Source organism: Temnothorax longispinosus, chromosome 3 (genome assembly GCF_030848805.1).
Source record: "Temnothorax longispinosus isolate EJ_2023e chromosome 3, Tlon_JGU_v1, whole genome shotgun sequence".
Taxonomy (NCBI): domain Eukaryota; kingdom Metazoa; phylum Arthropoda; class Insecta; order Hymenoptera; family Formicidae; genus Temnothorax; species Temnothorax longispinosus.
Genome location: NC_092360.1, coordinates 5,150,581 through 5,176,914, shown reverse-complemented (window position 1 = coordinate 5,176,914; position 26,334 = coordinate 5,150,581). Strand labels below are relative to the sequence as shown.

Genomic DNA, 26,334 nt, shown 5'->3' with positions numbered 1-26,334 from the left:
CCCTGCCAATAAAATGATTATACAACATCTCGAGATCGTATTTGAGACGATCTTAAACATAAGATTGCGTGGAAAATCGCAATTGTGATCTTTTATCACGTGAATTTTCGCCGCCGCCGAGAAATTCTGCTGGTGAGAGTGAACGCTGCGTCGTGATTGGTCAATTTGCAAATCCGGTCGCGTCGAAACGCCAATCAACACCTCCTCCGCGTGGAAGCGATCGTCGCCTGCGTTCGTTTATTCACATTGGGAGCTATTGGGAAAATAAAATATATAATATACGTTACGTGTATTATACATTTTATTTTCCCAATAGCTCCCAACGGGAATAAACGAACGCAGACGTCGTCGATCGCGGTTCGTCCACGTTGCGTCGTGTGACGTCATGACGTGTTCCGTGACGTGTCCGGCGCGCTCGGATTCGTCAGTGATGGCATGATCGGAAATAAGCTTGTCCTTTCGAATACGTAAACAACGTCGGATCGCGACGGACAGCTGCGGACGGCGTCGACGGCGACGAATCGCAAATCGCAAATGAAAATCGTTCGGTAAACCGCGCTCGCGGACAACAAGGTTCGGGTTCGGCGGCCGCGCGTACCGGCGTTCGACGTGAATGTTTTAGCGACAAAGGGGCTGCCCGCGCCCCGCGGCGCCGCGCAGGAACACCGCTTTGTCGCGGTTTATTTTTGCATTCGGAATCGTTGTATTTTTGCGCGCAACGCGATCCCAAAATAGAACGCGGCCTGCGACGACGGCGGCGGCGGTGACGGCGCGCGATGTATTTTCCGCGCGCTGGCGACGAGCGAGGGATATGAGTTTTGAGGTTACCACGTCTCGGGGTGGCCTCAGCCTCAGCTGATTCCTCTCCTCGGACGTTGCTCCGGACGGGGCTCCGTGGCACGACTCGCGAGAACGAGAGGAGCCGCGCGAGGATGGAGACCGCGTGCGAGATAATTGATGAGCCCCAGCAGTCGCTGGTCAAGCGGATTTATTATTCGGCGAGGGACGGAATGGCGATCGCGCTCTACAGCTTGCTGAACGACAAGTCCGACGTCGACGTTAATTATCTGATTAACCAGGTAAGTGAATCATATTTGTTGCGTCACCTTTCAGTCATTGCGCCGCTTTTTATCACTCGTGAAATCGCACTCGTCGGATCAACTGTTTCTAATAAATGTCAAACGCGCTTGATTAGTCGACTCTTTATCTTGCCTACTATTTTCAGGAACTTGCACTTGCGATAAGCGCTATATATAGACTGTAATTTGTTGTTTGTCGTATTATTATCGATACTTGATTATAATGATTTTTACAGAAAAAGAATAACATGGAGATAAACACTTAAAATAATTTTCGAAATAATATGTTATATTAAAAGCATAAAATTCAATAATTCTACTTTTAATAATAGGTGTACAATAATTTAAGAATATTGATTAGAAATAAACTTTAATTTGGGATATTTTCAAGCAAATATTTAATTTAGGAAAAAACAGAAAGATATATTTACTCTATTACTCGTAAATTTATTTATTTATAGTAAGCATATACACAAGTATACAGTATTTATACGCCTATGCTAAACACTTCAGTAAAAAAGCATGTTAATTGATATAAATTCTTTGCAAATTACATCTTATCTTATTAACAAATGGTTTAGTAATTGAACTACAAGGGATTTGTTACGTTTTTATTTAACTCGGATAAAAGAACAAAAGTATGATTTGTAATTTAACCTTTGGTTGTGATTACGATATTTAAAATTAATTCTCTCCAGAAAACTAAACAAAGAATTTTAAAATATTTAACTTAACTTAATTAAAAATTATGTATATGTTGTAAAATTCAATAATTGTTTATACTTACTAATATTGTATGTGAACACTGATTTAAGATTTTAGGGAAAAAATAAAAACAAGTTTTTCAACAATATGAAAAATAAACAGGTAGTTTTATGCTATTTAATAAAATATAGTTTTTATTTATTGCAATATGGTTAACTGTAATGTAGCACTTTACCAACACACTGATACCAACAAAGAATTATTCAGGACAACTTGCAACACTTATTTAGACATGCATACACAAAGAAAACTTTCTGTAGATGCTATTTATAGTAATACAGGTCATAAAATTTTAGATTCTTTTTTATATTACAAATACTGTTATATACAAGTATTAATCTTACAAATCTTTAAATAAAGTACTATATAATTTCAATTATTAAATGTTATTTTAGAATTTAAGTATATAACGTATGTAATTCTTGAATAATTATTTGTGATACAAATAAGTACTAAATAGGTACTTATAACTATTCAAGTTCTACAAAATGCAGTTTGTGAAACAGTATTTGGATTTATATTTACAGAAAGTCTTAGAAGATGATGGACAAAGATGTACACCTTTAATAGTTGCCGCGCGTTATGGACATAATAAGGTAGTCAGAATGTTGCTCGACAAGTTCAAGCCTGATTTAGAGCAAGAAGGAACGGTTAAATTCAACGGATATGTCATTGAAGGTGCCAGTGCCCTTTGGGCTGCAGCAGGTAAAAGACTAATGTTTAAATAGAATATATGTAATAGTTTTGCAGTATCAATAGCATGTTGATTCCAGGAGCCGGACACTTGAACGTTCTTAAAACTCTTGTGAAGGCAGGAGCAAACGTCAATCATCCAACAAAGACTAACTCTACGCCTCTTCGAGCGGCGTGCTTTAATGGACGTTTGGACATCGTTAAATACTTGATCAATCATCAGGCAGATTTAAATATTCCCAACATGTTTAACAACACTTGCCTCATGATAGCATCGTACAAGGGACACCTGGATATTGTGAGTATGTTTATACAGATTATAATACAAGAACGTCATTATTTAATATGTGCAATTATTGTATAAATTTTTCTAAATTTCTTTGAACTGTGATTTAGGTTAATTTTCTATTAGACAAATCGGCAGATCCGAACAAGAAAGCATATTGCGGGGCGACGGCGTTGCATTTTGCCGCCGAATGTGGACACAGTGCCATCGTGTGCGAGTTACTGAAGTACAGTACGGAAATGACGAAGAATGTGAGCGGCATGACACCTTTAATAACGGCTGCCGAGCGGACGCGCGCGGAAGTCGTTGAATATCTAGTGCAAAGGAGAGAAGTAACGAAGGAAGAAGTAATAGATGCTTATGAGCTACTCGGAGCATCATACGCTAATGATAAGGATAATTATTGTCTAACTAAAGCGTACATGTATCTGTATAAGGCAATGGAGTTAAGGTAAGAGAAACAACACTCGTCATTTGTTTTTATCCTACCGAATCGCTATTTTTTATTACGTATTTTTCTCACGTCCTAGGTATAGTGATACTGATAATATTGTACATAAGCAACTAGGTTCGACTGTGAAAGCATATGAGAATTGGAAGGAATGCGAGACGTTAGAAAAATTAGAAAGTATCAAAGACAATCCCAATGCCATACATATGGAATCGCTCGCTATTCGGGAGAGAATATTAGGTAGATATGTGTTTGATACTTCCAATAAAATACAACTGTATTACACTTTTTTTTTTTACAAAAAAGTAATACTGTTTGCTTATCAGGTCTCCATAATCCAGAACTGCCACATCCTATAGTATTCAGAGGCGCCATATTTGCGGATAACGCCAGATTCGACAGATGTATAGACTTGTGGTTGCACGCTTTGAAACTGAGACAGCTCAATGATATATCCATTGTGACAGACCTCCTTCGATTTGCGCAAGTCTTTTCGCAAATGATACACGTGGGTGTCGATCTAGATATTTCTCAAGTGATAAACGTTCTTGAGGCAAGCGTAACGGAGTTGCATAGGAACAAGGCCAAAATCCAGAATCCAGATTCCAAGGATGACATCGATCAATTTGTTGTAAGTTCAATAAAAGAGACTTTGGTCTATGGTCACAGGGTTGGGAAAGTTACTTTATAAAAGTAACTCGTTACCGTTACCATTCTTTTTCCTGAAAAATAACTCGTTACCGTTGCTCGTTACCGATTTAAAAAAGTAACTCGTCATAAGAAACCAATTATTCAGTCATTACTCAGAAACCAACGAGTCGTCACTATTTTCATTACTTTTTTTTACATTAATATAATATATACGAATTTCTGCGATAATTATAAATAGAAAGTATCATAGAATTCTATCTTTTAGTAAAAGGATAAGGTTCAAAATTTGTTATATACATATATTAAACATATAATTTGAAGTCAATATTCTTTTTTTGTTCTTTACTGTCGTTTCTTATTCTGGTAAAACTTAATTAATTTACACCTTAATATAATTTAAATATTTAGCTTAAAATAATATAAAAGAAAAATGAATAAAATATATAAAGAAAAACGAATTGCAAGTTATATATTATCATGTGGCGTGACAGCGTCTACCCCATCCAAGAAAACGCGCCGAGCAAGACCATTCAGTACACTATTATACAAATCGCTCGTATCGCAGAACACGTGATCGCGCACGACTTTGCTTGGGACGACTAAGGGCCATGTTTAATTGGACTGCGAGAACTAAGGTATCGTATTGAAATCGTATCGTATTGAAACACTTTAGAACACGTCTCACTACGCGACTTGTTGAAACTCGTCTCAACATGCCAAAAATGAGACGTAAGATAACGTGGCCCCGTCGAAAAGGTAGAGGCGATACCAAGATTGCGTTCAGCAGACACAGCAGCTCAGTGACGCTCAGATTCTTTGTTATGATTGGTTTCTACACTTAGATCAAGCGAAGAACTATAGGCAAGAAACAATCATGTTAAAGAATCACTGAGCTGCATTATTTTTCCCAACCCTGTCTATGGACTATATTTAACACTATAATCGAATGCATTAGTGTATCTGCACTCAATATGTTTCCCTGTGATATTTAAAGAACGTATTAATATGTTTCCCTGTGATATTTAAAGAACGTATTTTTTCACTTACATAACTAATAACAGTTCAATTGCTTATTTAAACAACAAGAATTTATAAATCATAGATCATAAAGTGTTTTTATGAATATGCCGATGTAATGGATATTAATGTATATGACTATATATATATATATATTATGTTATTATAACAAACAGAAACATATCTCTACATATTTAGAAATCTCTGCATAGGAAGAGATGGAATCGAATATTACAACGACTCTATATATTCTAACGATTCTGACCAAACTGATGACACTTAACGGAGACAGATGTGATGAATCGGATTTAACACAGGCGCATCATCTGGTGCATAAATTATGTGCGTTACGGGTATGCTTGAAGGACGGGCAGACTCTGTTACATCTTGCTGTGAATGCCGAAACTCCCGTCGACGATTTTCACACTAATGACGTGTGCAAGTATGTCAAAATGCGATATTAAAATAGCATTAGCAATCAGGGTCGCGTTACACAAATTATTTGCTTGGTTTTCAGATTTCCATGTGCAGCTACAGCGCGATTACTGATTCATTGCGGTGCTGACATAAACGCAATGGATAACGAAAGAAATACACCGCTCCACATTATTGTCGGTTACAGTAAAGCAATTAGGTGTGCTGTTAAAATCAATTTTATCTACAATATTACCTGTAATAATCGTATTTTACACTAATACGGATTTGATAATTCTTTAATATTTTTTTTTCCAGCGATTTTGCGACCTTACATTCAATTATAATAGATCTTATAGAAGCTGGAGCGCATATGGATACTGTAAATAATAGAGGATATACACCGTACGATGCGGTTACCACGGGTAAGTTTACAGATTTCATTATCGATTCGCGTATTTTGTTGTTGCGTTCTCATGTGAATTACTTGGCTGATATTCAATTTCTATTTCAGGTGTAGCTAAAATAATATTACGTACTCAGACTAAATTGTCTTTAACGTGTATGGCAGCCAAAGCAATTAAGACTTACGACCTGCCCTATCGTGGTAATGTTCCACGTTCACTCGAAAGTTTTATAGAACTTCATGGGCCTGGGCTTAATCAGAGTTGACAAGCCTTTAATTTACCACGAAGCATCGAAATTTTCTTGTACAATGTACGTAGACTGCGTTCGGTTTGGGCGCTTTCGTGCTGAAAGCGTCAGTCCATCTTTATGCTCATTACATGTTGAAAAGATGGAGTTATGCTTTCAGCACGAAAGCGTCCAAAGCGAACGCAGCCGTAATACTTAATATAATATTTTTGTACAAAAAAATATGCTAAATATCTGAATAATCTAAAATTCTGTATGTTGCACAATAATTTGATATATCCTATATAAAATCAGAATTCTAGATATCTGGTGAGATACTAACGTGCAATTTACATAAAATTAAATAAAAATTATCACGCGAATCGTGAAACTTCTTATGATGTATAAGCTCCTATTCAACGATACACGTATATATTGAGAATTGTCTTTTTATATTAAATATTGTACTTTATAGACGGTAAATAGTATCGCTACATAGTCGCTGCGTAACAAAGTGTTTAAATAATTAGCGGCTATTGTGCATTCAACTTTCTGCAATTTTTCGTTTTCATCGATTTTAACTGTAATTACTGTGATAAATGAAATCAAATTAAATAAACTTTTCAAACTACAGCAAATTGTGTGTGAGTTAAGACGTATTTTCTGCACGTATCGTTCGATCACGTGCTGTTCCTCTTTGCTGAAGATGCCTGCTGCAACATGATGTGGAGAGGCATAAAAAATGTACACTCTCCTTATTGCCATATTAAATTTATTTAATATTTACACACGCACTCTGTATACAATCGTGAAACTAGGAAAATAATGGTAAAATATATAAAGAATATACATGCGCACGATACTTTACAATATATTATTTACAATGTTTACACAGACTCGTTTATCTTATCTATTTTACACATTTTACAACGGCGCTCGCTTATCAATAACACTTCTGTACAAATATACACGTGTGTTCAAAATCTTTTGGCAAAAACAAAAAGAAAGAAGAAAAATAAATAGAGTAATCCTTAGGCAGGTACAATCTATTCGCGGCGGCAGGATTTACGTAGGCATGCATTCAATCGCGTCTGAAAAGACGGAACGCATACTCTTCGTGGCTCCGTTTTAGCGCGTAACCGGACATGCCGATTTACGCATCTAATATGCTGCCCTGTCCCTTTAGTCCTTTTAAAACGTTATGACAATATTGCGGAAACGTTAATGCGATCCAACGACTGCGGAGAGATACGCATTCACGTACGCGTTTGCATGACGAACGCCATTACCGGTACAAAAACGGTCAACATTGCCTTGGTTGATACTTCATCGCGTGTAGAAGAGGCATTTCTACATCGCTGAAATTACCATTAGTCAATTGTGTATTTCCGACACGTGATTTCATTGCTCACTTGCTGAAGTGTTACAATGTCTCTTGCAGTGATGCGCAATATTTGCCGACATTAAAGTCACTTCATACTCATATCGCACTTACTTCCACACACCGTTCATCTCATTTTCACCAAGTCTAATCGAAATCTCTAATGCATTAAGTGAGAGTTCGTGATTACGCAAGTACATAAAACCATACACATTTCGCTTGTACATATTTTTATCACTCGGCGCGACTTGCTTCGTTAGCAATAGATTAAAATCAATCGGTTGTTTTGTCGCGCTTTGAAAGCATACATCAAAGTCGAGAGCTCATGTATCATGAGAGCACAATTGATTAAATTCCTCGCAGACAAGATGCCATCAAACGCGTTTTAAAGCAAATAGAATTCGAATTTATTTCAAGAAGATAAATATTTGAAGAGCACCTGGATCAATCAATAAAATGTTTTCATTTAAAGTCCACATCGCGTCGTAATCATTTTCTATATTTTCCTTGATCCATTTATTGGTACATCGGCAATATATTAGTGATGATGCATCGATGCATATAACAATTAACATATAATATGAAAGTATTTCGCAAATTCTATTCGCGTATTTGAATTAAACGCAACACTGGCAAATATTTTTTCGCGCGAATAACACATAATCTACATCTTTCATAATTTATGAAAGATACGGATAATATATTGATACAATTGGATAAAAGTTGTCAAATACTTCATGTGGTCAGAATTGATTGGAGAGAATATACAATCAATATACCGTTGGGATTTTGCAAAATTCGTTCGCGCAAAAACGATTTCACGAACAAAGATACACAAAACTGCAAGAATGAAAAATGCAGCAAAGTTATATATACCGAAGACACTTATTATTCGTGTCTTCGAAGTCTCCGTGTCGCATTACGAAGATCCGAACAATATATTTGGTGGACGTTAATCCGCAAAATTGTACTTCTCGGCCATCACCTTCTCAAATAGGAGTTATCCCTACCGTCATTTTCTCAATCCTGCTTATAAACGAGTAATTATTCTCATCATTGCGTTTTCAATAAACTCTAACAATGACCCGGTAACTATTGCAATTGTCGCTCAGTTCTGTTACAACTCGCGAGTGAATTTGATGACGATTAGAAGCTGTGTCAATCGTTGTTGATCAACTCGTATCTTTTGATCGGCGTTAATCATCATCATATCAAGCTGATTCCGCTAATCACAGTAAAAGCTGCCTATTTTGAGACAGCTGCTTCTTGTAAATTGAAATGTTTCTCTTCCTCTCACACTGCACGTTCGCCACGTAACCACGTGGTCGTATGCTATACGAGCGAAAGTGAGGATCAAGGAGAGAATGGAGGGAGAACTCCGTCCCGACGATCTCCAGACAGAATGGAGAGATTCTATTTAAGAAAAAAAAATTCTACTTGAGAAAGAAAGAACGGATCTACTGTGAAAGAGCTACGTCAATCGTCACATCCCCGATTGGAGTCAAAGGCTACCGCAATGTAAGGCCTCTGTTTAGAATTGATCTTATTAATCTATCGAGATCCAATAAACGAGCGATATCTTTTAATCATACAGTGAATCGTCCGCAGTCAACTTCCTTCATTTTAAGTCAGTTGACTTCGTCTGAACTAGAATTTTTCTCTCATGCTGTTTCCTGCTATTACTCGCTGTTGTCATGTGATTACGTGATCGCATGAAAAAGCGAATGGAAAGTGCGTTTCCATTTTGCACATATTTAGAATAAGTAAATGGACATTGTAGGCAAAATTTTAGAACAGAGAAAAATACTCAGTCCCGATGATCTTAAGATAAAGGGTTGATTTTTTCGATTAAAGGCAATCTTTAACTCACGCGATACCTAACTTTGTATAAACAATGCTCTTATAAAAAAACCTTTCGCAATGAAGTGACTTTTTTCAAAGTTTTGTTCGTGTTATCACCGAATAGCATATAATATCATCCGCGTTTACCTCTATTCTATTATCATTCGTCATGTCTAGCAACAAATTATATTTACTGTGCACTATTCTTTGATGATAAATTCTGTCTTTTCGTCCTTTAAGTATAAACATTTTACACTGTCTGTGTACTCGCGTACGTTTCATCCTTACTTAATACATCCGTAAAGGTGGCGGCGAGTTACATACAAAACCGTGAATCGACAAATCACGCAATTATGTACTCTCGTTTATTCGACCACCTGCGGCATTAAATGTTTCTTTATCTCTCTCTTCGTTTCTTCATTCTTCCGTGTCATTTCACGATTTTGGCGAATGCTCTTCGAAAGTAGAGTACTCGTACGCCGAGCAAAAGACCAGGTCAGGAGCCTCAGCGGCAACCGCATCCGAGGACCGCCATGTCCTGATAGTTCTTCAGCACTACCTTATTCTCCTCGTCCAGATAAAGCATCGATATCGAGCTGAGCGCGGTCGGCACGCAACATGCCTTCGGCACCATGCTCGGCTTGGTCGAGTAAACGAGGGTCTGCACGATCGCGTGATTCGTCGAGTTCAGATGGTCCGCCAGAGGAAACGGGCAATCACCGTGGCAGTAGAAGGCGTCGTATCCGGGCGGCGCGACGATCCAATCGTTCCAGCCGACGTCCGCGAAGTCGACGTAGAGCGGATGCCGTCGGCAATTCTCGCGGCCGTCCTTCCGCCGGTTCTTCCGCAGGGCGGCCCGCCTGGTCCGCCGGTCTATTATCTGATCCGCGGATGCCATCTCGTAGCTGCCGTCGTTCGTGTAAGTGAAGAGCATCGGCCGGCTCACCACCCACGCCTCCTTGTGCTCGTCGACGGCCCGTCTCAGCCGCACGTGTTCCCGTGTGCGGGCGACCGTGCCGGTCACGTGCACCAGCAGCCCGTGATTGTTCTGATGACTCTCTATCCACCTCACCACGGCTGGATGCACGTCCAGATTGATCGTGGCGTTCTTCGTCGTGTCGATCACCTTGCTGTCGATCAGCCGCAATATCGGCTTGCTGCGACCCTTCACGCCGGGCCGCACTATGTCGTACACCAGCACCCGGCCGCGCTTATGTTTCACGCTTTTGTCCTCGACGTCCAACATCGCGACGCGGGACAGGCTTAACTCAGCTGCCTGCAACGTCTCGCCGCTAGGTATCTTGCTTAGATCGAAGGACAGCCGGAAACGGTTCAGAGATTGGAACTTGTGGTCCAAATCGCTCTCTGGAAAGAAAGAAACGTCAAGATGAAGATTAAGATAAAGAATAAATAACATACAGAAATGTTGAAGATTATTTGCGCGAGAAGGCTCGTGCAAACTTAGTATATTAAGATGTAAATGAATATATCATAACATGTGAACTTGACCGATATGATAACAATTCAAGTAAATAGAAAATGTACTCATATATACGGTCGGGCTGAATCTTTTGTGCTTAATAGTACAATCATCTAAATTAAATTGATTAAATTGATAATCAATTTAATAATACTAATACTATATTCTAGCTTCAACTTAAGACTGCCTTTCAAGACCGGCAATAATTGGTATATAGTTTGCTAAACGAAAACTGTACATAAATTCATGCGAAAATATTATTAGGCATAAAAGATCCAGCCATATATTGGACTGAGCATCATATATTGGCACATTTTCTATTAAACAAATAAAATTTTAGAGTTAAATATAAAAGATTTCAAAAAGCGTGTAATATAAGAATTTTATATATACATAAAATATTTTATAAAATACAAAAAGAGAAATTTAATTGTAATTAAACTAAACATACTTCGTCTTGAAGAAATTTAAATTAAAAAAAGTTAAGTTTTGGATTTTTCAATGTCAGAAGGAAAACGATTGATGAATTAAGAATACAACGTAGATGGAAAAATCATCATTCCAAAGTAGAATCCACAAAGCTTTCCATGAAACTTCTCAAACATGTTATTTCATAGGTTGCAAGCGAGTTAAGAATAAATCTTGGGTTTTGTGGGTAGGCTGCTTAGAAATTCAGAGGAGGTGATTCTTTAAATTTCCTGTTCGTCGTGTCGGACGGATAAATTTATCAGACGTGTTTATTATCTTACAGCATTCAATATCAATAAGGAGTGCCGCCGGAATAATTTTCCGTTCACGTGAATCTTTTACGACGCACGAGGCGCACACATATAATTTAAGTTACGCTTCTACAAAAATAGCTAATAACGTTCACCGCGTATGACGCAATTGTTCCTCGGAAACGACTCGAAAACAGTGGATGCAGCGGGCAGCCGTATAAGTAGACGCAGTTGTAACGCGTATGTAAATTTCGTAAGACGTCGCTGAATCCTAACATCACACACACATACGTGCGCGTATATTCAACACCGGTCAACACGCTACGTACGCAGAATCTAGCAATTTCTGTAGAAGCAAAGCAGTAGAAATATCAAAGAGCTTCTTGTTAGAGTTTTATATATAATCCAGTCCAAATTTTTGCCACCTTCTGATCATCAATCTAAAATTATTATTTCACAGAATAAAACAGTGATAAGGTTGAATAAATTACGAAAGTATGTGTGTCATATTTTCTTGCAACAGGATCTATTAGATCAGAATATTATATTATTACTATTATACCGCACTTAATTATGTTCCTGATTTCACAGATAATTGAATATATAATTGTGTGAAATATATTTTTTCCCAGATATATTTCCTGAATTACATTTCGTTTGATTATCAAATAATTCAAGATATTGTCTTAAATCTATCGATGGCATTAGATGTTCAATATTTTCAATCAATAAAATAATAAAATATACCATAAAATTGTGTAATACTAGCAGTTTTTTTATCACTACATCACAATGGAAGGCATGGCACACGTAATCTTGAAAGAATTGGAATAATGTCGTTTGTAAACAAAATACAACACGAGTGTTTCTTCTAAGTGTTTTCTATATTATACTACTGGTGACGCGCTTGAAGTGTCATCGGATTTTACTTGCAAATTTTCCTAATAAATATGATAAAATAGGCAAAATTCTTAACGTACTCATGTTTTATTAACCATCGAAGATTGCAAAACAACTAGAAAGTGTCAAACTACTAATTGTAAGATATACGCATCATATCAAATTAAACGCCTCGATCGTGTTTTAATTCAGAAACTGAAAGCGATATAATCTCGACGAGATTCTTCTCGCCGAAGGCACACGAAAAATTGATATTTGTGACAATAAAAGCAACACATTTTGGCATGGCATTTACGGTTTAGCCTTCAGCGCGGGTATAACGGATATAGATTTTTATCAAAATGATTTTATCAAAATGATTTGTCAAGACGGGTATCTCGCGATATGTCCATGTAGCTTTCCATCGCGTATCTTCCTCAACTGCTCTCGGCACTTTCTCCTACATTATATCATCGATTCTACTATTTCAATGTTTAGGTTCAAAAAGCTCGTTTTAAACAATTATATCTGCCGCAACGATCCGAGATTCGAAGAACAATCGGTCGGAATGCCGACCTACCTAAGCTCTAATAATCCGGATGTGAATCATTGGAACGGAAGCTGGACCTCCTGAGAGCGAAAGATACCATCCACTCTCCGAGAGTCCCTTCGGGCATTCCAAGGCGGTCTCATCATCGAGCGATAAATACACTCAAAAGAGATAGAGCGTACAAGGAGTTCGATCCCTTTTTCTTTTGTTTTCCCCCGGCACCCCGTGGGACACTCGAGTGCGGAACCCACGGCACGTTCCCGGCAATCACCGTGGCCGAAAAGCCCTTTGTCGGTTGAACAACCATAAAATCGTTCGAATGCCATTCTTCTCCTTTTCACGCAGGAGGCGAGTCGCACGAACGCAACGTATTACATTCGTAGGTATCTCTATTCGTAGAATAGAGTATTTTAAGGAGTCAATTATGTCCAAATCTCCTTGTAACGATATTTTGTTAAAAATCTAGTATATTTCTCACCTTCATCCCTTTGACCGATTCCGTGTTAAAAAATGAGGGACTGAACTGCTCAGAAAATTTTATGTGAATTTATAAACGATAAGAAGTTATGTATTATCCACAATTAAGGGGTAATATCACCTTGTGAGCCTGAAATAAAGGATCAATTTTTTTTTAATGAAAAAATATATCGAAATTTGGTTATACATATGTGGTTGTACATGTCTTAAAGTGTATAAAAAATTTTTTTATGAACGGTTTTAAAACAAAATGGCGGCACGCGAGCTTTTGCACGAAAACTACATTTTTCGACCTTACCGTACGTCTAGCTCCCACAATTTTAATCCAATTCATTTAAAATTTGAACTGTAACTTCAAAATGGCATTATCTAGTAAAGTACGTAGGATTTTTTCAAAATATTGATTTTTGTAAAATGGCATTAAAATAAAGAAAAAAAATTTTTTCCCCGAAAAAATCGAAACCGAAAAACGTTCATAAAATGGATAAATTTTAATTGATCGAAAAAATCCTACGTACTTCACTAGATAATGTCATTTTGAAGTTACAGTTCAAATTTTAAATGAATCGGATTAAAATTGTGGGAGCTAGACGTACGGTAAGGTCGAAAAATGTAGTTTTCGTGCAAAAGCTCGCGTGCCGCCATTTTGTTTTAAAACCGTTCATAAAAAATTTTTTTATACACTTTAAGACATGTACAACCACATATATATAACCAAATTTCAATATATTTTTTCATAAAAAAAAAAATTAGAGAAATTGATCCTTTATTTCAGGCTCACAAGGTGATATTACCCCTTAATCAAATTGTGACAAATTGTGACAAGTTTTTTAATAGGAAATTTATATATTCCTTAAATAAGAAGCTTTATATGATGTGAAATTCATTTCAGATATGTTAGGTTCGCTGAATAATATGGAATTTTTTTTAATAAGGAGAAAAAGAGGATCATACGTTTCCTGCACAGCGACTTAGGATAAACCTTAATGCCGACAGTTATGCCAATTAGGCTAATTACGCCAGTTATGGCTTAACGTAAATCTGTAATTTATAGGATAATGCCTTCCCGAAATTACACGCGTGACTAAGAAATTCGTGCAAATAAAACGAAGAATATTGTTCGCAGAATTATTATCATTAGAGATGCTTTATGCAATTGATCAATATTTTGCATTTACGTCAGACTTGCAAAATTTTATATTTTATTCTTTTTCAATATAGGCGACATATGACGTTATTTAACTTGTTACTGGCGCAAAAGCGAAGATCCCGAAAATCTGTTCTGCAAAGCCGCATAACACCGTTCGAGAGAGAATTTACATCGCGTCGATATGTTAAAAGGTACGGAATTATAGAGTCCTATAGTTCGAAAATTTGTCATTCACGTTTGCCGACGACGTCGAAGAAATGACGATTGATAACGGGCGCACATTGCATTCCGTTTACTACTGCACTTTCACTGAGAGTCGAAAGAGTCGCCAACCTGTTTTCGAATTACGAATTCCAACTCGCTAGTTCTTACCATCGTTCAATGATTCACGTTTCGCGAGTGCACAGTAAAGACTCTTGTGTTTATTCACACGCAGAATCGATTTTATGCATATGTTTATCCTTTTAGGACACAGTAAGACAAACTTATTCAAAAGTAATCATATCTTTCTGAGATATATCGTTAATGCACATGTACCATGATTTCTTCTGTCCAAGCTCCTGTCAACGAATAATTTATAAACAAACCGAATTTTGTGAGTCCATTGCAACTATTTTGCTCATTTACATTTGTGAAAAGGTTTGTTTATTATACACTACTGTGTTCGAAACATGGTATAAATTTACCGACAGAATTAATTCAATTCCGTTTTGATAGCGTTATTCAGTTGTTCTTTGTAAAAATCCATACTTTGCTGGTAACGATATAAATTTTAAACTGTTTCCAAAACAATCAAAGTCAAGGAACGTAAGCGAGCTATCTCCAAATGTGACTTCGCATGTGCATCGATTGTCTTTATTATAAAAATGATGTTGTATTAACCGGTTAATTATTAAGTTTAATTCCAAACAATCTTGTTAAATCAATAACAGTATTAATGGAACAAATACGTCATGCTCTTGCTCTAATAAAACATTTCATTGGTATTGTTATTGAGTTAACAAGATTATCTTCAATTATTTTCAATTAATGTTGTTAATGCAACCAGCAACTTTATTTCATTTTGCGTAGATTTACTTTCGAAATTATGCGAGTCGTCTCTTCACGTTCTAATCGCAATGCACCCGGCTAAAGGTCAGAATGGTCCAACTTACCGATGTGTGGGAACGAACGAACGGTGTTAGCCGATCGCGCGTGAATGCCCGGCTTCGCGATGTCCGCGATGCCGATGGCGTTTTGACGGTCATAGAGCTCCCTAAGCGAGTGCGGGATATAGGCCTGGCCTTGCGGCCTCGGTCTCTTCGCGAGGCCCAGGAGGGAGAGCAGGCTGGCCTCCATCCCGGCTATCACCTGGTCGCGATCCTTCCGATCCGTCGTTCCGAAGCGATACGACGACGATGATGAGAACGCCGTGGCCGTGTCCGGGTCGATGCGTAGGCTCGTCCCCGCGTTAGCATTCGCGCTTGCTAGCAGCGTGACTGCTGCCACGAGCACTAACCCCAGCGACGGCGACATGCGCATCGTGACGTCGTCACTCACTCACGTTACCTCCCTGGAAGCACGAAAAGAAGAAACGCCGTTAAAAGGAGCTGCCGTTGTCGATATGCTGCTGCACAATCAGATTTAGATTCTGGGTTCCAGATTAGATCCTACTTCAAAAAAAAAAAAAAAGATCTCTTACGTTTCTTCTCAATGAAAGAAACTATATAGACTGAGCTTCTAAAAATCTAGACTGAAGATCATATGGTCGCGGGCACAGAATAGAACTCCGTTATTCGATGAACACACATCGCGCGGTTATAAATTAGTATCGCATTATGTAATTGAGGACCATCGACGCGCGCGCGATTATGTAACATTTGTTGATTTAAATCGTAAGTATTTAATAAATGGTATTTTTATTCTTTTATAGAAATTTTGTGATTTTTAAGGAAGTAATATTAGAACGAATATCCTTACAGTCGATTTCAATGGCAATTTAGTCGGATATCTTTTACTAGCTGGTCTCCTACAGGGAAAATCAGAGGAGATCACGGAAGATACTAGAAGAGGCACCTTTTACCTAGCAGGACGACAGCAGGACTGAGGTGTTCATCAGGGAAGTGCATTACGGTCTAAAAGGAATTCGGGGAAGGGATGGGAGGACCTTTCCTCAGAGATAAATTATAATCCCTCAATCCCTGCGGTAATTGGTCGCATTAAACAGCCAATACAAAAGTGATGAGTCACAAAATGCAGCTTTCAGGTGAAATATTTCAATTACTTGGGAATAGGTTTGTTTCTTCGTGGAAAAATTCGTCGATACTTCTTTTTTACCGTGAAAAGTCTATCAAAGAACGCGCGGTAAAATTGAGACGTTAACGAGGGTACAATAAAATTTGCACAACAGAGATTGTATATCTTCAATGAATTTTTTAATATCTTTGGAACAAATTTTTAATAAAAGCTTTATTGTAAATCATGCATTGGAGCGCCATGAAGTCAACTAGTGAAATTGACTAATTGTGCGCTAATTTCCATCATTTGTTCACGGTTTGTCGTGGGGAAAAAAAAGTGGCGCAAATTTTGTTTGATTTAATCTAGCTAATCCCGTGAACTCTCGAGGTACAGCGAAGACTATCAAAAATGTTACTCGACTAAGCTGCACAATGACTCTCTGAGTCAGCATTGGTCAGTATTGGTCAGTATTGGTCAGCCTTAAAGCGGAGGAAGAGCAGGCCCAGGGCCCGATCCGATTGGTCATCGGTTCCTGGGCCTGCCAATAGATGTGGAGGGATTCGTCGAATCAGGCTCCGTTACAAAGTAATCGCTTTCTCTTACTCTCAAGCGGATATATTTTTTTAACGATCTTATATACGGTGATTCAAAAATACTCTCGCGGCCTCGCGGAACGGATTAGACGAGCAAGATTAACGGGGAGTATGACAATCGCGTGAATATAGTAAATTTCCTTTTGTGTCGTAATATACTATCATAATTATCCGAGATACATTCACCTTTTACTGTTGATTGAGCTGATATTTTAATTGAGACTGCATACCCAGCTGAACATGGATTACTTCTTGCTAGATTTAATAACTTAATAGCTAGCTCTCTTATGCAGTTTAATTTGCTCTATTATTAGTAACAATACAAGCGCGAGTAAGTACGCAAAAAAAGCATGTTTTACAATAAGTATAGCCTGTCGAGTTTAAATATCACAATGTAATGGTTTGATGAATAATCAAGATTTAATAATACATAACAGTTCATCAACATCTACATATCTATAATGCAAAACTTTTACGGATTCTCAATGCAATTATGAGTTAAAGACATGATAAAGCGATAAACTTGAAAGGAATATCAATCGAATCAGTGATGGTAGAAGCGCGCATAAACAATTTGTTAAAAATACTGGAATTGTTCGTCAAAAAATGAAGTGAAAAATCTCTGGTCGACAAAAGCCAGAAAACCGGAAAACAATATAAATTCCGATCAGAGAATTTGAACGTGACTTGGACGCCACTTGCTAAAGCGAGTCATCTATCCCACTCGCCTGGTTCTTTCCTCATCATTTTAACCGAGCCACCCCATTTAAACGCACGCGATTATTATTTACAACTTCTAGACGTGTCTGGGAAAATATCCGCGCCCCGAAAAAATCACGACTTCCACTCGCCGCGGCGCCGTCCAGACAGCGTAACATACGCCACGGCCGGCTCCGTTACGAGCTCGCGGCTTGGCATAATAATTTCGGAATCAATCGAACAATGTTGTTCCGTGACATACTTGCCGCGTGCATTAACGGTAGAGTTCCGCCGGTTGGCCGGATGAAACTGGTTTTATCCGCGATTTTAAGCGTGCGCGTTTCTCAAAGGCGGAATATTTATTCGCCGCGCGCCGTGGCTCGCTCGCGCCCGCAGCATTATCTGTGGATGCTGAACAGATATGTGTCCCCTTCCCCTCCACTCGCCCCTCCGATCACACTCTCGATTTCATTCAGTGTAAAATACTAAAGTAAGATTGGCGAACGCCTTCCTCCATTAGCGTTACGCCAGAACGGATTGTCGTATCGCAGGGAGACCGCGCTAGTACTCCGCGATATTGCCAGAGAGAGGCGAAAACAAGCCCCTCTCGTCGTCGTATACCTAATGATGTTTTAGTTTGAATTTAATTTGAATATTCTCTCTATGATATCAATCGACGAACATGAATTAAAGAGTTACGTTATAAAGAGAAAAATAACTATAAAGATACGTAATATATGTCGCATTCCGCCATAAAAATTTTGTATCTCTACGTGTAAGAGTTGCGTTAGTTTTAGATAAACATTCCATTGAAGCAGATTAAGACTAAAGCGTTGTAAGCTCGATGACCAAAAATCATCGAAAAGTTATAAAAGTTCGAATAGTTCGACACACGATGTTTCTATTAGAACACTTCTTTTCCCATCCGCTACAAGAAAGTTAACGATCCCTCGAGATCGTAAAGGGTAGAGTCCCTCTTAATAAGAGTCGCGACACAGAGCAGCAACTTTTGATTGGTTCGCATTCGGCAAAATTTCGGCAAAAGCACGAGAAACAGAAAGAGAAAGAGATATAAGAGAGAAAGAGAAAGCGATATGTATATCGCTTTCTCTTTCTCTCTTATATCCGATGTCGCGACTCTTATTAGAGGGACTCTAGTAAAGGGATATCGCAAGGGACATCTCGTTTGTCGGATAGGAAAAGGAGTGCTCTAATAGAAACGTCTTAGCGACGTGAGATTAAATACGGAAAAACGCAAGGCATTCGAATGAATCATAATGCGTATAATGAATATGCATTAAGGAGATACATTATTGGGAAAATACCACTTCTCGTAATTGAACGCGATATTTTCCTCTTCTCGGTTTTATAAAATAAAACAAGCACACGAGCGGGACACGAGTTCTCGGTATTCGTGCACGCACGGTATTCTCATTAAGAGCGATGCTACACGCACGCTAATTAAGTTTAATAATTCCTTTTTGTCGTCGGGGATACTTTTTTCCGGGGATGAGGACGCAGACACAAGAATGAAAGATCTTTCTTTCGCTATATATAGGCTGCATTCGGGGAGCGCGCTATTAGCGCTATTTGCTTATTCTATCCTTGTTTTACATTTAATGAGCGATAAAGATAGAATGATATAATAGCGCTAATAGCACGCTCTCCGAATGCAGCCATATACATATTCGCAAACGCGGCGATATTTGAAATCTCTCATACTCTTCATATATATGCTCATATACTTTTCACTTAATATTTTTCTTCATGTTCCTTCATCCTCTTGTTCTCAACCATTCCGATATATTTATAATTCTATTTATTCAATATGTGTTTCTACCCACAAATGTAGCTACAACGATCGTATTCGTGCGTGAAAAGGAAAAGACGGAGCTGGAAATTAGACGCCTAATTGCTGTGTTCGACAAGTTCGGACCTGTTCGGACTCCGATTCGCGCCGATCGCGTGTCTTTACTCGAGCTTGGCAGATAACAGCGGGACGCAATATGGCGGTTTGTACCGCTCGGTGGGATACTGTGTGGAATACGCAGTTTTAAGCCCATCCACGGCACGAGGGCTCGCGGTCCTCTCGTGCGGCCCTGGCAGGCACGAACGTGATCAGAGAGACGGGGCAGAAAAGGTTGGTGGGACCAGAGCCAAGCTGTCTGCCGCCGCCGCGCCGCCTCTCGCGCGCTGGCTCGCTCACGGAACCGCGCGGCGCGGCACGATGTGGCGTGGCGACGGGAGCGCGAGCCGACCGAGAGCTCGCGACTCTCGTTGCGCGTTAGGTAATATGTAGATCCTTTCCTCGAGAAACGCCTCTCTCGTAGCGACCAACTTGTTTTTCAAGGACAATGAATTTACCGATGGACGCATTCGCGCGGAAAAGGCTCGTCACGCTTGCATTCCTCGCGGTGCATTATGGTGGGTGCGGGCGCGCGCGCGCCTTCCTTGGCAAAAGGTGCCTCGCCGCGCGGATAAACAGCGTAGCGGCTGCAGCGGTCCCAGCGTCCGCCCTTCGTCGACCACCGGCGGTAGACGGATAGAGAGTCGATCCGAGCCGTCAGGTATGCGACGGGGGAAAACGTCCGTTCGCCGGACATTTTTCGGGGAGACCACCCGCGTGCTCGGCACGGCCCCCAAATGGTCCCCGCGGTTCGTTAATGGGCGGCGAGGCGATTTCGTAGGAATTCACTCGCGCCGCCGCGCCGCGCCGCGCCACGCCATGCCACGCCACGCCGGTTCGTTACCAAGCCCCCCTTCAATTGACGGAATTCGCGATTGGCGCGAGAACGGCGACGGCGACGGCGGTAAACAATCACCGCACCGCGCGTCGTTCTCCGCACGCGTCGCCTCTACCTGGAAACAACATATATCCGGCGGATTTGCATTCGCATTCGCGCGCACCGCTGCCTGGCAGCGGCGCGCTGGAATGCGGCACGCTGGAATATACAAGGATAAGGTCGGAGTCGGAGCGCGCGCGGTGCTCCGAAGACTCCGAAGTGCGCGCGAGTCACATACAGGCGTAGAGGCGCGTCATCGTCTAAAATAATCGGGCCAGGCTGATGGCGGGGTAGCGGCAGCGGCGACAATGAGCGCGGCGACGGTTGAGGAGGTTGAGGAAGAAGTGGGTCGGAGAGTAGAGCGGTGGGACGCGGCGATGGGAAAGAAAGGAAATAGAAGAAGGAATCTCGCGGTCGCGCGAGTGCGTCGCGCGCGTCGCGAAGCAGAGAGAGACAGAGAGAGAGAGAGAGAATAGAGTAAAGAGAGATAGATGTATAAAAAAACAGGAGAGGAGATCGAAAGATAAAGACAGAAGGAGAAATGTTGCGCATACAGGTAGAGAAAGAGAAAGAGACAGAGAGAGAGAAAAAGCAGAAATTCTTGCTCACCTAACTATAATCGTGAGTCCGTAGTCTGAACAGCCACGGCATCTCAAGTCGGGGCCTGACGAGTGCACCACGCGTAACCTCACCTCACACTGGCACCACTCGCGTGCGCGGTCCACAACGCAAAAACCAGGAGGGCACTCTCCGGTGTTCCGCCGATGGTCGGCCCGCGCTCGCGGCGGAAAGAGGGACGGGGAAGGGAGATGGGAAGGGGGAAAGAAGGAGTCTCCCGAGAACGGAGCAGCGACGACGACGATGTCGACGTCTCGACGACGATTCCAACGATTCCGACGGATTCTCGCGCACTCACGTAGCACAAACACCTGCGCGCGCGCGCGCGCGCGCTCTCTTCACTCAAAATCCGCGCTCGCGACGATTGTTATTCTCCTCGTTGAATGCGCTGTTTTATTTTCCACGGCACCATATACGGGCGTCGCGGGCCCCGATGACGGCCAATGCGGCGGTGCCACCGATAATCCTCTCGTCGATCAGGCGGTCATAACGCGCCGTGCGTTAACCGAGAGTGTGCTCTCTCGGACTCTCGTCGTCGTCGTCGTCGACAGCGGTGGCGGTGGCGTGGCGGCAGCGGCGGTCGCGGCCTGCGGCGGTGGCGGTAACGAAGGGGGGGGAGAAGGCGGAGTGGGGGACGGGGCCCACACCTTCGTACACCTGCGCGACCTATCAACAGGTCCCCGCGCGCGCACGCACGTACGTAAGTACGTACGTACGTACGCGCGCACGCACGCACGCACCTACGTTACGTACAGGGCACGCGGAATCCGGCCCCGCCGAGTTCCACGCCGATGCGCAGGGTATAACGCGCGGATCCTCTCCTCCCTCGCTCCTTCGCGCTGCGCTCGCTTCCTCCCGTTTCTACCTGCTGCTCCGATATACGTATCGCCAGGATATACGCGCGCGCGGCACTTCCCGACGGAACGGGCACTCCCGCGTCTCCTCTCGCGTTTCCTTCGCCTTTATTTTCTTTATCTCTCTCTCTCTTTCTCCCTCGAGAGAGATGTCGCGAAACACGACGAGAGAGCTGTTCCCAGGAAACGTGGGTATCCGCGCAGCCGCGAGCGAGCGAACTATCGCGGGGTTTAGGCAAGGCCGCGTTCGGACGTGCGCTTCAGGACCCCGTTCCAGCTCGCTCCGTTCTACTGGCCCTTTCTTTTCTACGACAGGCCACAGGCCCCCCCCTTCTCCCTCCTCTTCCACCGCCCTGTTGGCCGCCGACTCCAGGACCGCTGCGTCGACGCCCGCCGTCCCGGGTGCATTCCACGCGCGCTGCATCCACTGCGTTTCGTTTCCCTTTTGCCCCGCCGCGTCGATCCACGGCGTATCGTGTGTGACCTGGACGCAAGGTCTCGACGATTTCAATGTAAATATATGATGTGTCCGCTTGCTGAAAAATTACAAACCGACGCTTTTATCCGCGTCCGGATACATCGTTGCGGCGAATCATATCAAGATAAAGTTAATTCGACGTCTTTTTCAATTGTTTTCCCGGCTAGAGTCACGCTAGATTCGAGTTTACCGTCACAGAAACAATCCGTGACTATATACGACGAAAATTTCCAGCCGTTTAATTTGCAAGAGTTTACTATTTACATATTTAATTATTATATTTTGAATTTTTTTGATTATTTTCGTCAAGTAAATTCAAGCAAGTGAAACGAAACGGCAAAGCACGGAGATAAATCAAGGAACAAGAACTCGTACCTCCCCCCCTCGGGGAACGTCACGCAACGTTCGTCGCAGCGACGTTCCTGCGCAAACTTCCTCCTCCTTGTTCCACTCGCTGGACACGTCATCGTCCCTCGCTCGCACTACCGTTCTCGGACAGCTCGAAGTTGCTTCACCAGTTCACCAGCCAGTCTGCCGCTGCTGGGTCCTCCCTCCTCCGTTCCCCTAGGAGCGCCCACCCGCCCATCCCGTCTCGCTTTTCATCGCTTATGCCTCCTTGCCTGCGAGCGGTGGTCCCCAACCCTATTCCGCCGTTCATTTTCGACGTCTCTACTTTTTTCGGGGAACTGTATCCTGTATCAATCCGGGTCTTCCGTAGAGAATTCTTGGGCAGTCGGTTTTAGCGATTATTCGGCACGGAAGTCACGTAATTACGATCCTACAATCGTAAACAGATTGTTTTATGTCGGGAAAATAAAGATCGGATGTTGCCGGAGAGCAAACGTTGGTAAAACATAATTGTCCTTATCAATTTCGAGGATACACGTACATATATATACTGTATAAATATAGAAATTGGAAAGAGAACGATAAAAAGTGGTATCATAATTTTCAAATACCAATTTTACCGAATAAAAATTCCGTTTGATATTTGCGACAACTAAAATTTGCGAATAGAGAACATTTTACGTTACTCTGATATTGATATAATCATTTTATCAATATTATTGACTGCGGAAAAATTCCGGAAATCTCATCTGTGTATAACGTTATTTGAATGACTTTAGGAATTATTATCAATTATTGTGCAATTTTCTGCAAACTATATGAATCCATGCGGAACAGTTTTAATAGGTAAAAGTAAATTACATAATAAATATCCTATTTGTACCGCGTATGTACATATTAATATTCATCGATAATCATTATAATATACACATACAGATAAGCATAAAATTCTATAAAAATAAAAGATTTGCTAGCTTTTTGTGCTATTTCTTTCGGAAGAATTGGAGAAGAAAAAATAAAAATCGCCAATTAAGAAAATATAAAATTACCGTACGATAACAGATCAAATTTACAGAAGAGAACGATGTTATCGTCTACCAATGTATCAGAATACAGTCATGATTTTTATCGATTAAGCGTCACGTGATACGCGGTCAATTTTATTGCTTCCTCATAGAGGAAGCTTTGTTTTGTCTTTTTGTAAATTTGTATATGAACCTTTGATTGCGTATAAAGTTGGCTCTAATCAACCAAATTAAAAAAAATTATGTATAAAATAGGGGTAGAAGAAACCGAAGAAAAGATTGTTTTTTAAGTTTTTGATGTCAATATGTTTAGAGTGTTCTAAAACGTCGAAAAATCGCTATTTTAAAAAATATCGGTATGCGTGTATGTATATGTGTATGTATGTATGTGCCAAATTTACCGAAATTTCTATAACTCCAGAACTAATCAACCAAATCTTAACGAATTATATATGAAATAGGGGTAAAAAAGATTGAAGAATATGATAGAATTAATAAAAATTGCTAATAATAAAGGGCCTACCGATTTTTGTTAAAAAAAACAGCCGTACACGGAGAATAGAGTTTGAGAATCGGCAGATCGTGGAGGTAAAGATGGCCGTGGGGTACATGTCCTTCTCCGCTCATGCCGACGCAAAAGGAATAATGCATTTGATACAGTATTGCGAACCGAAGAACGTACGTTATGCTGATTCACGGGGAATTCGCTAAGATGGAGTACTTGAAGGAGAAGATCAAACAAGAATTCGATGTTATTTGTTACAATCCTGCAAACGGTGAAACTTGCATTATCACTACCACGTCCAAGGTTGCGGTGGATGCTTCTCTAGCGTTGCTGAAAGCCGAAGCGAAGAGATACTCAGCCCTGCCACCTGATCCGAAGAGACGGAGGCTGCTTCACAGTGTCCTGATGTTGAGAGAAGACGGTGTTTGTCTCGTAGATGCGGATGAGGTAATATTTTCCGCATAATTGTTTAATTCGACCGCTATTCCTTTTACTTACATAACTATTACTTACATATTTAAATAACAATTTTTATATATATTAATTGATTGGTTTTGTTTTTATTAGGTTGCAAAGGCTGCAGGTATGTACGAAACACGTGGTCAGATTCACGTCTACTGTACAAGTAAGGGATCCCGGCCCAGCGCACGCTACTACCTTAAAGCTATTGCAGCCATTGAAAGAAAGACTATCAGGATGGACGGTTCAATTAACGGATGGCTCCATATCAGTCGAGTCCGTTTTGGTAAAAGTGGAAGGAGATGAAGATGATCAAAAGAGTGTTTACGTTTCATGGACTAATCAGGATGAAGATTTGGGTAGCTACATTCTCGGGTTTCTGCAAACGATGTTAAATTAAGAAAACGGGGAAATTTGCTGTCGAACAAGAAAATTTCGACCTGTGATACTAAAATGTGGTTTGCATTATACTATCGAATGAACGATTGTAAATCTATTTTGCATCATAATGCTGAGGTAAAAATATATTTTTCAATAATACTATGTTAAACATTAAATGACGGTTATATATTATTTTTCTATGTTTTGGACGTTTGTATTCACCTAAATAGAATAAGACAACAAATATATAGAACTGCAAAACAACTAAATATGAAAGATATCGTACCTGTCATGCATTCTTTTAGTTACCTAGATAATGTCCATCCTAGAAAGGAAATAGATGTATGTATTGTTCAGAAATATGTTGTATATAAACATAGTATAATAGTTTTATATTATGTGTATCATGAAGCTGATAAATATCTCTAATTTTTGGCTATTTTTCTAGAATGATCCTCATTGTCTCTTTTTACTATTTGCATGAGTCGTTGAAATCGGCGATGCTTCATTTTATAAAATCACTTCGATGGCTCATTATTAGAACGCAAGCAATAGATAGCAAAAGTCAAATACGAAAATCGGTCGAAATTGCAGAAATTCATTAGTTTTACTATATATGATATTGTGAAAACAATTGTTAGCAATATATATAGTGCTGTTAAATGTTATCGTTTTTAAAATAATGTGTAGTTTATTGATAACTTGAAATAAGTAATTCATAATGTAAAAAATGATAATGTAGTTAGTCCAAAGGTCCTATTAAATTTGACTTGAAAGTGCAACTTTTAGAATAATATACTTAAACTAGTCTGGTAGATAAATCAAAATGTACATCATATTTTATACTTTAACTACATAATATATATGTACGTATGTATGAGCATCAATAAATAAATAATGATATTTA

General features: G+C 40.3%; 3 protein-coding genes across 3 annotated transcripts; 2 read left to right on the top strand and 1 right to left on the bottom strand.

Annotated features, from left to right (window-relative positions):
* Positions 1–387: 387 nt before the first annotated feature.
* Positions 388–6,627, top strand: LOC139809714 (protein fem-1 homolog B). Its single transcript, XM_071772842.1, has 10 exons — positions 388–1,079; positions 2,372–2,549; positions 2,618–2,835; positions 2,934–3,274; positions 3,354–3,514; positions 3,601–3,905; positions 5,155–5,384; positions 5,460–5,576; positions 5,675–5,781; positions 5,871–6,627. Exons 1-10 carry the CDS (start codon positions 933–935, stop codon positions 6,026–6,028), a joined length of 1,962 nt encoding a protein of 653 aa, XP_071628943.1. The 5' UTR covers positions 388–932; the 3' UTR covers positions 6,029–6,627.
* A 117-nt stretch (positions 6,628–6,744) lies between these two features.
* On the bottom strand, positions 6,745–22,493 carry LOC139809716 (protein decapentaplegic). Its single transcript, XM_071772844.1, has 3 exons — positions 21,369–22,493; positions 15,622–16,019; positions 6,745–10,577 (listed from the first exon to the last, which is right to left on the bottom strand). Exons 2-3 carry the CDS (start codon positions 15,986–15,988, stop codon positions 9,718–9,720), a joined length of 1,227 nt encoding a protein of 408 aa, XP_071628945.1. The 5' UTR covers positions 15,989–16,019; positions 21,369–22,493; the 3' UTR covers positions 6,745–9,717.
* Positions 22,494–24,352: 1,859 nt separating this feature from the next.
* On the top strand, positions 24,353–26,334 carry LOC139810419 (integrator complex subunit 11-like). The gene is made up of 2 exons (XM_071773949.1): positions 24,353–25,034; positions 25,155–26,334. Exons 1-2 carry the CDS (start codon positions 24,768–24,770, stop codon positions 25,350–25,352), a joined length of 465 nt encoding a protein of 154 aa, XP_071630050.1. The 5' UTR covers positions 24,353–24,767; the 3' UTR covers positions 25,353–26,334.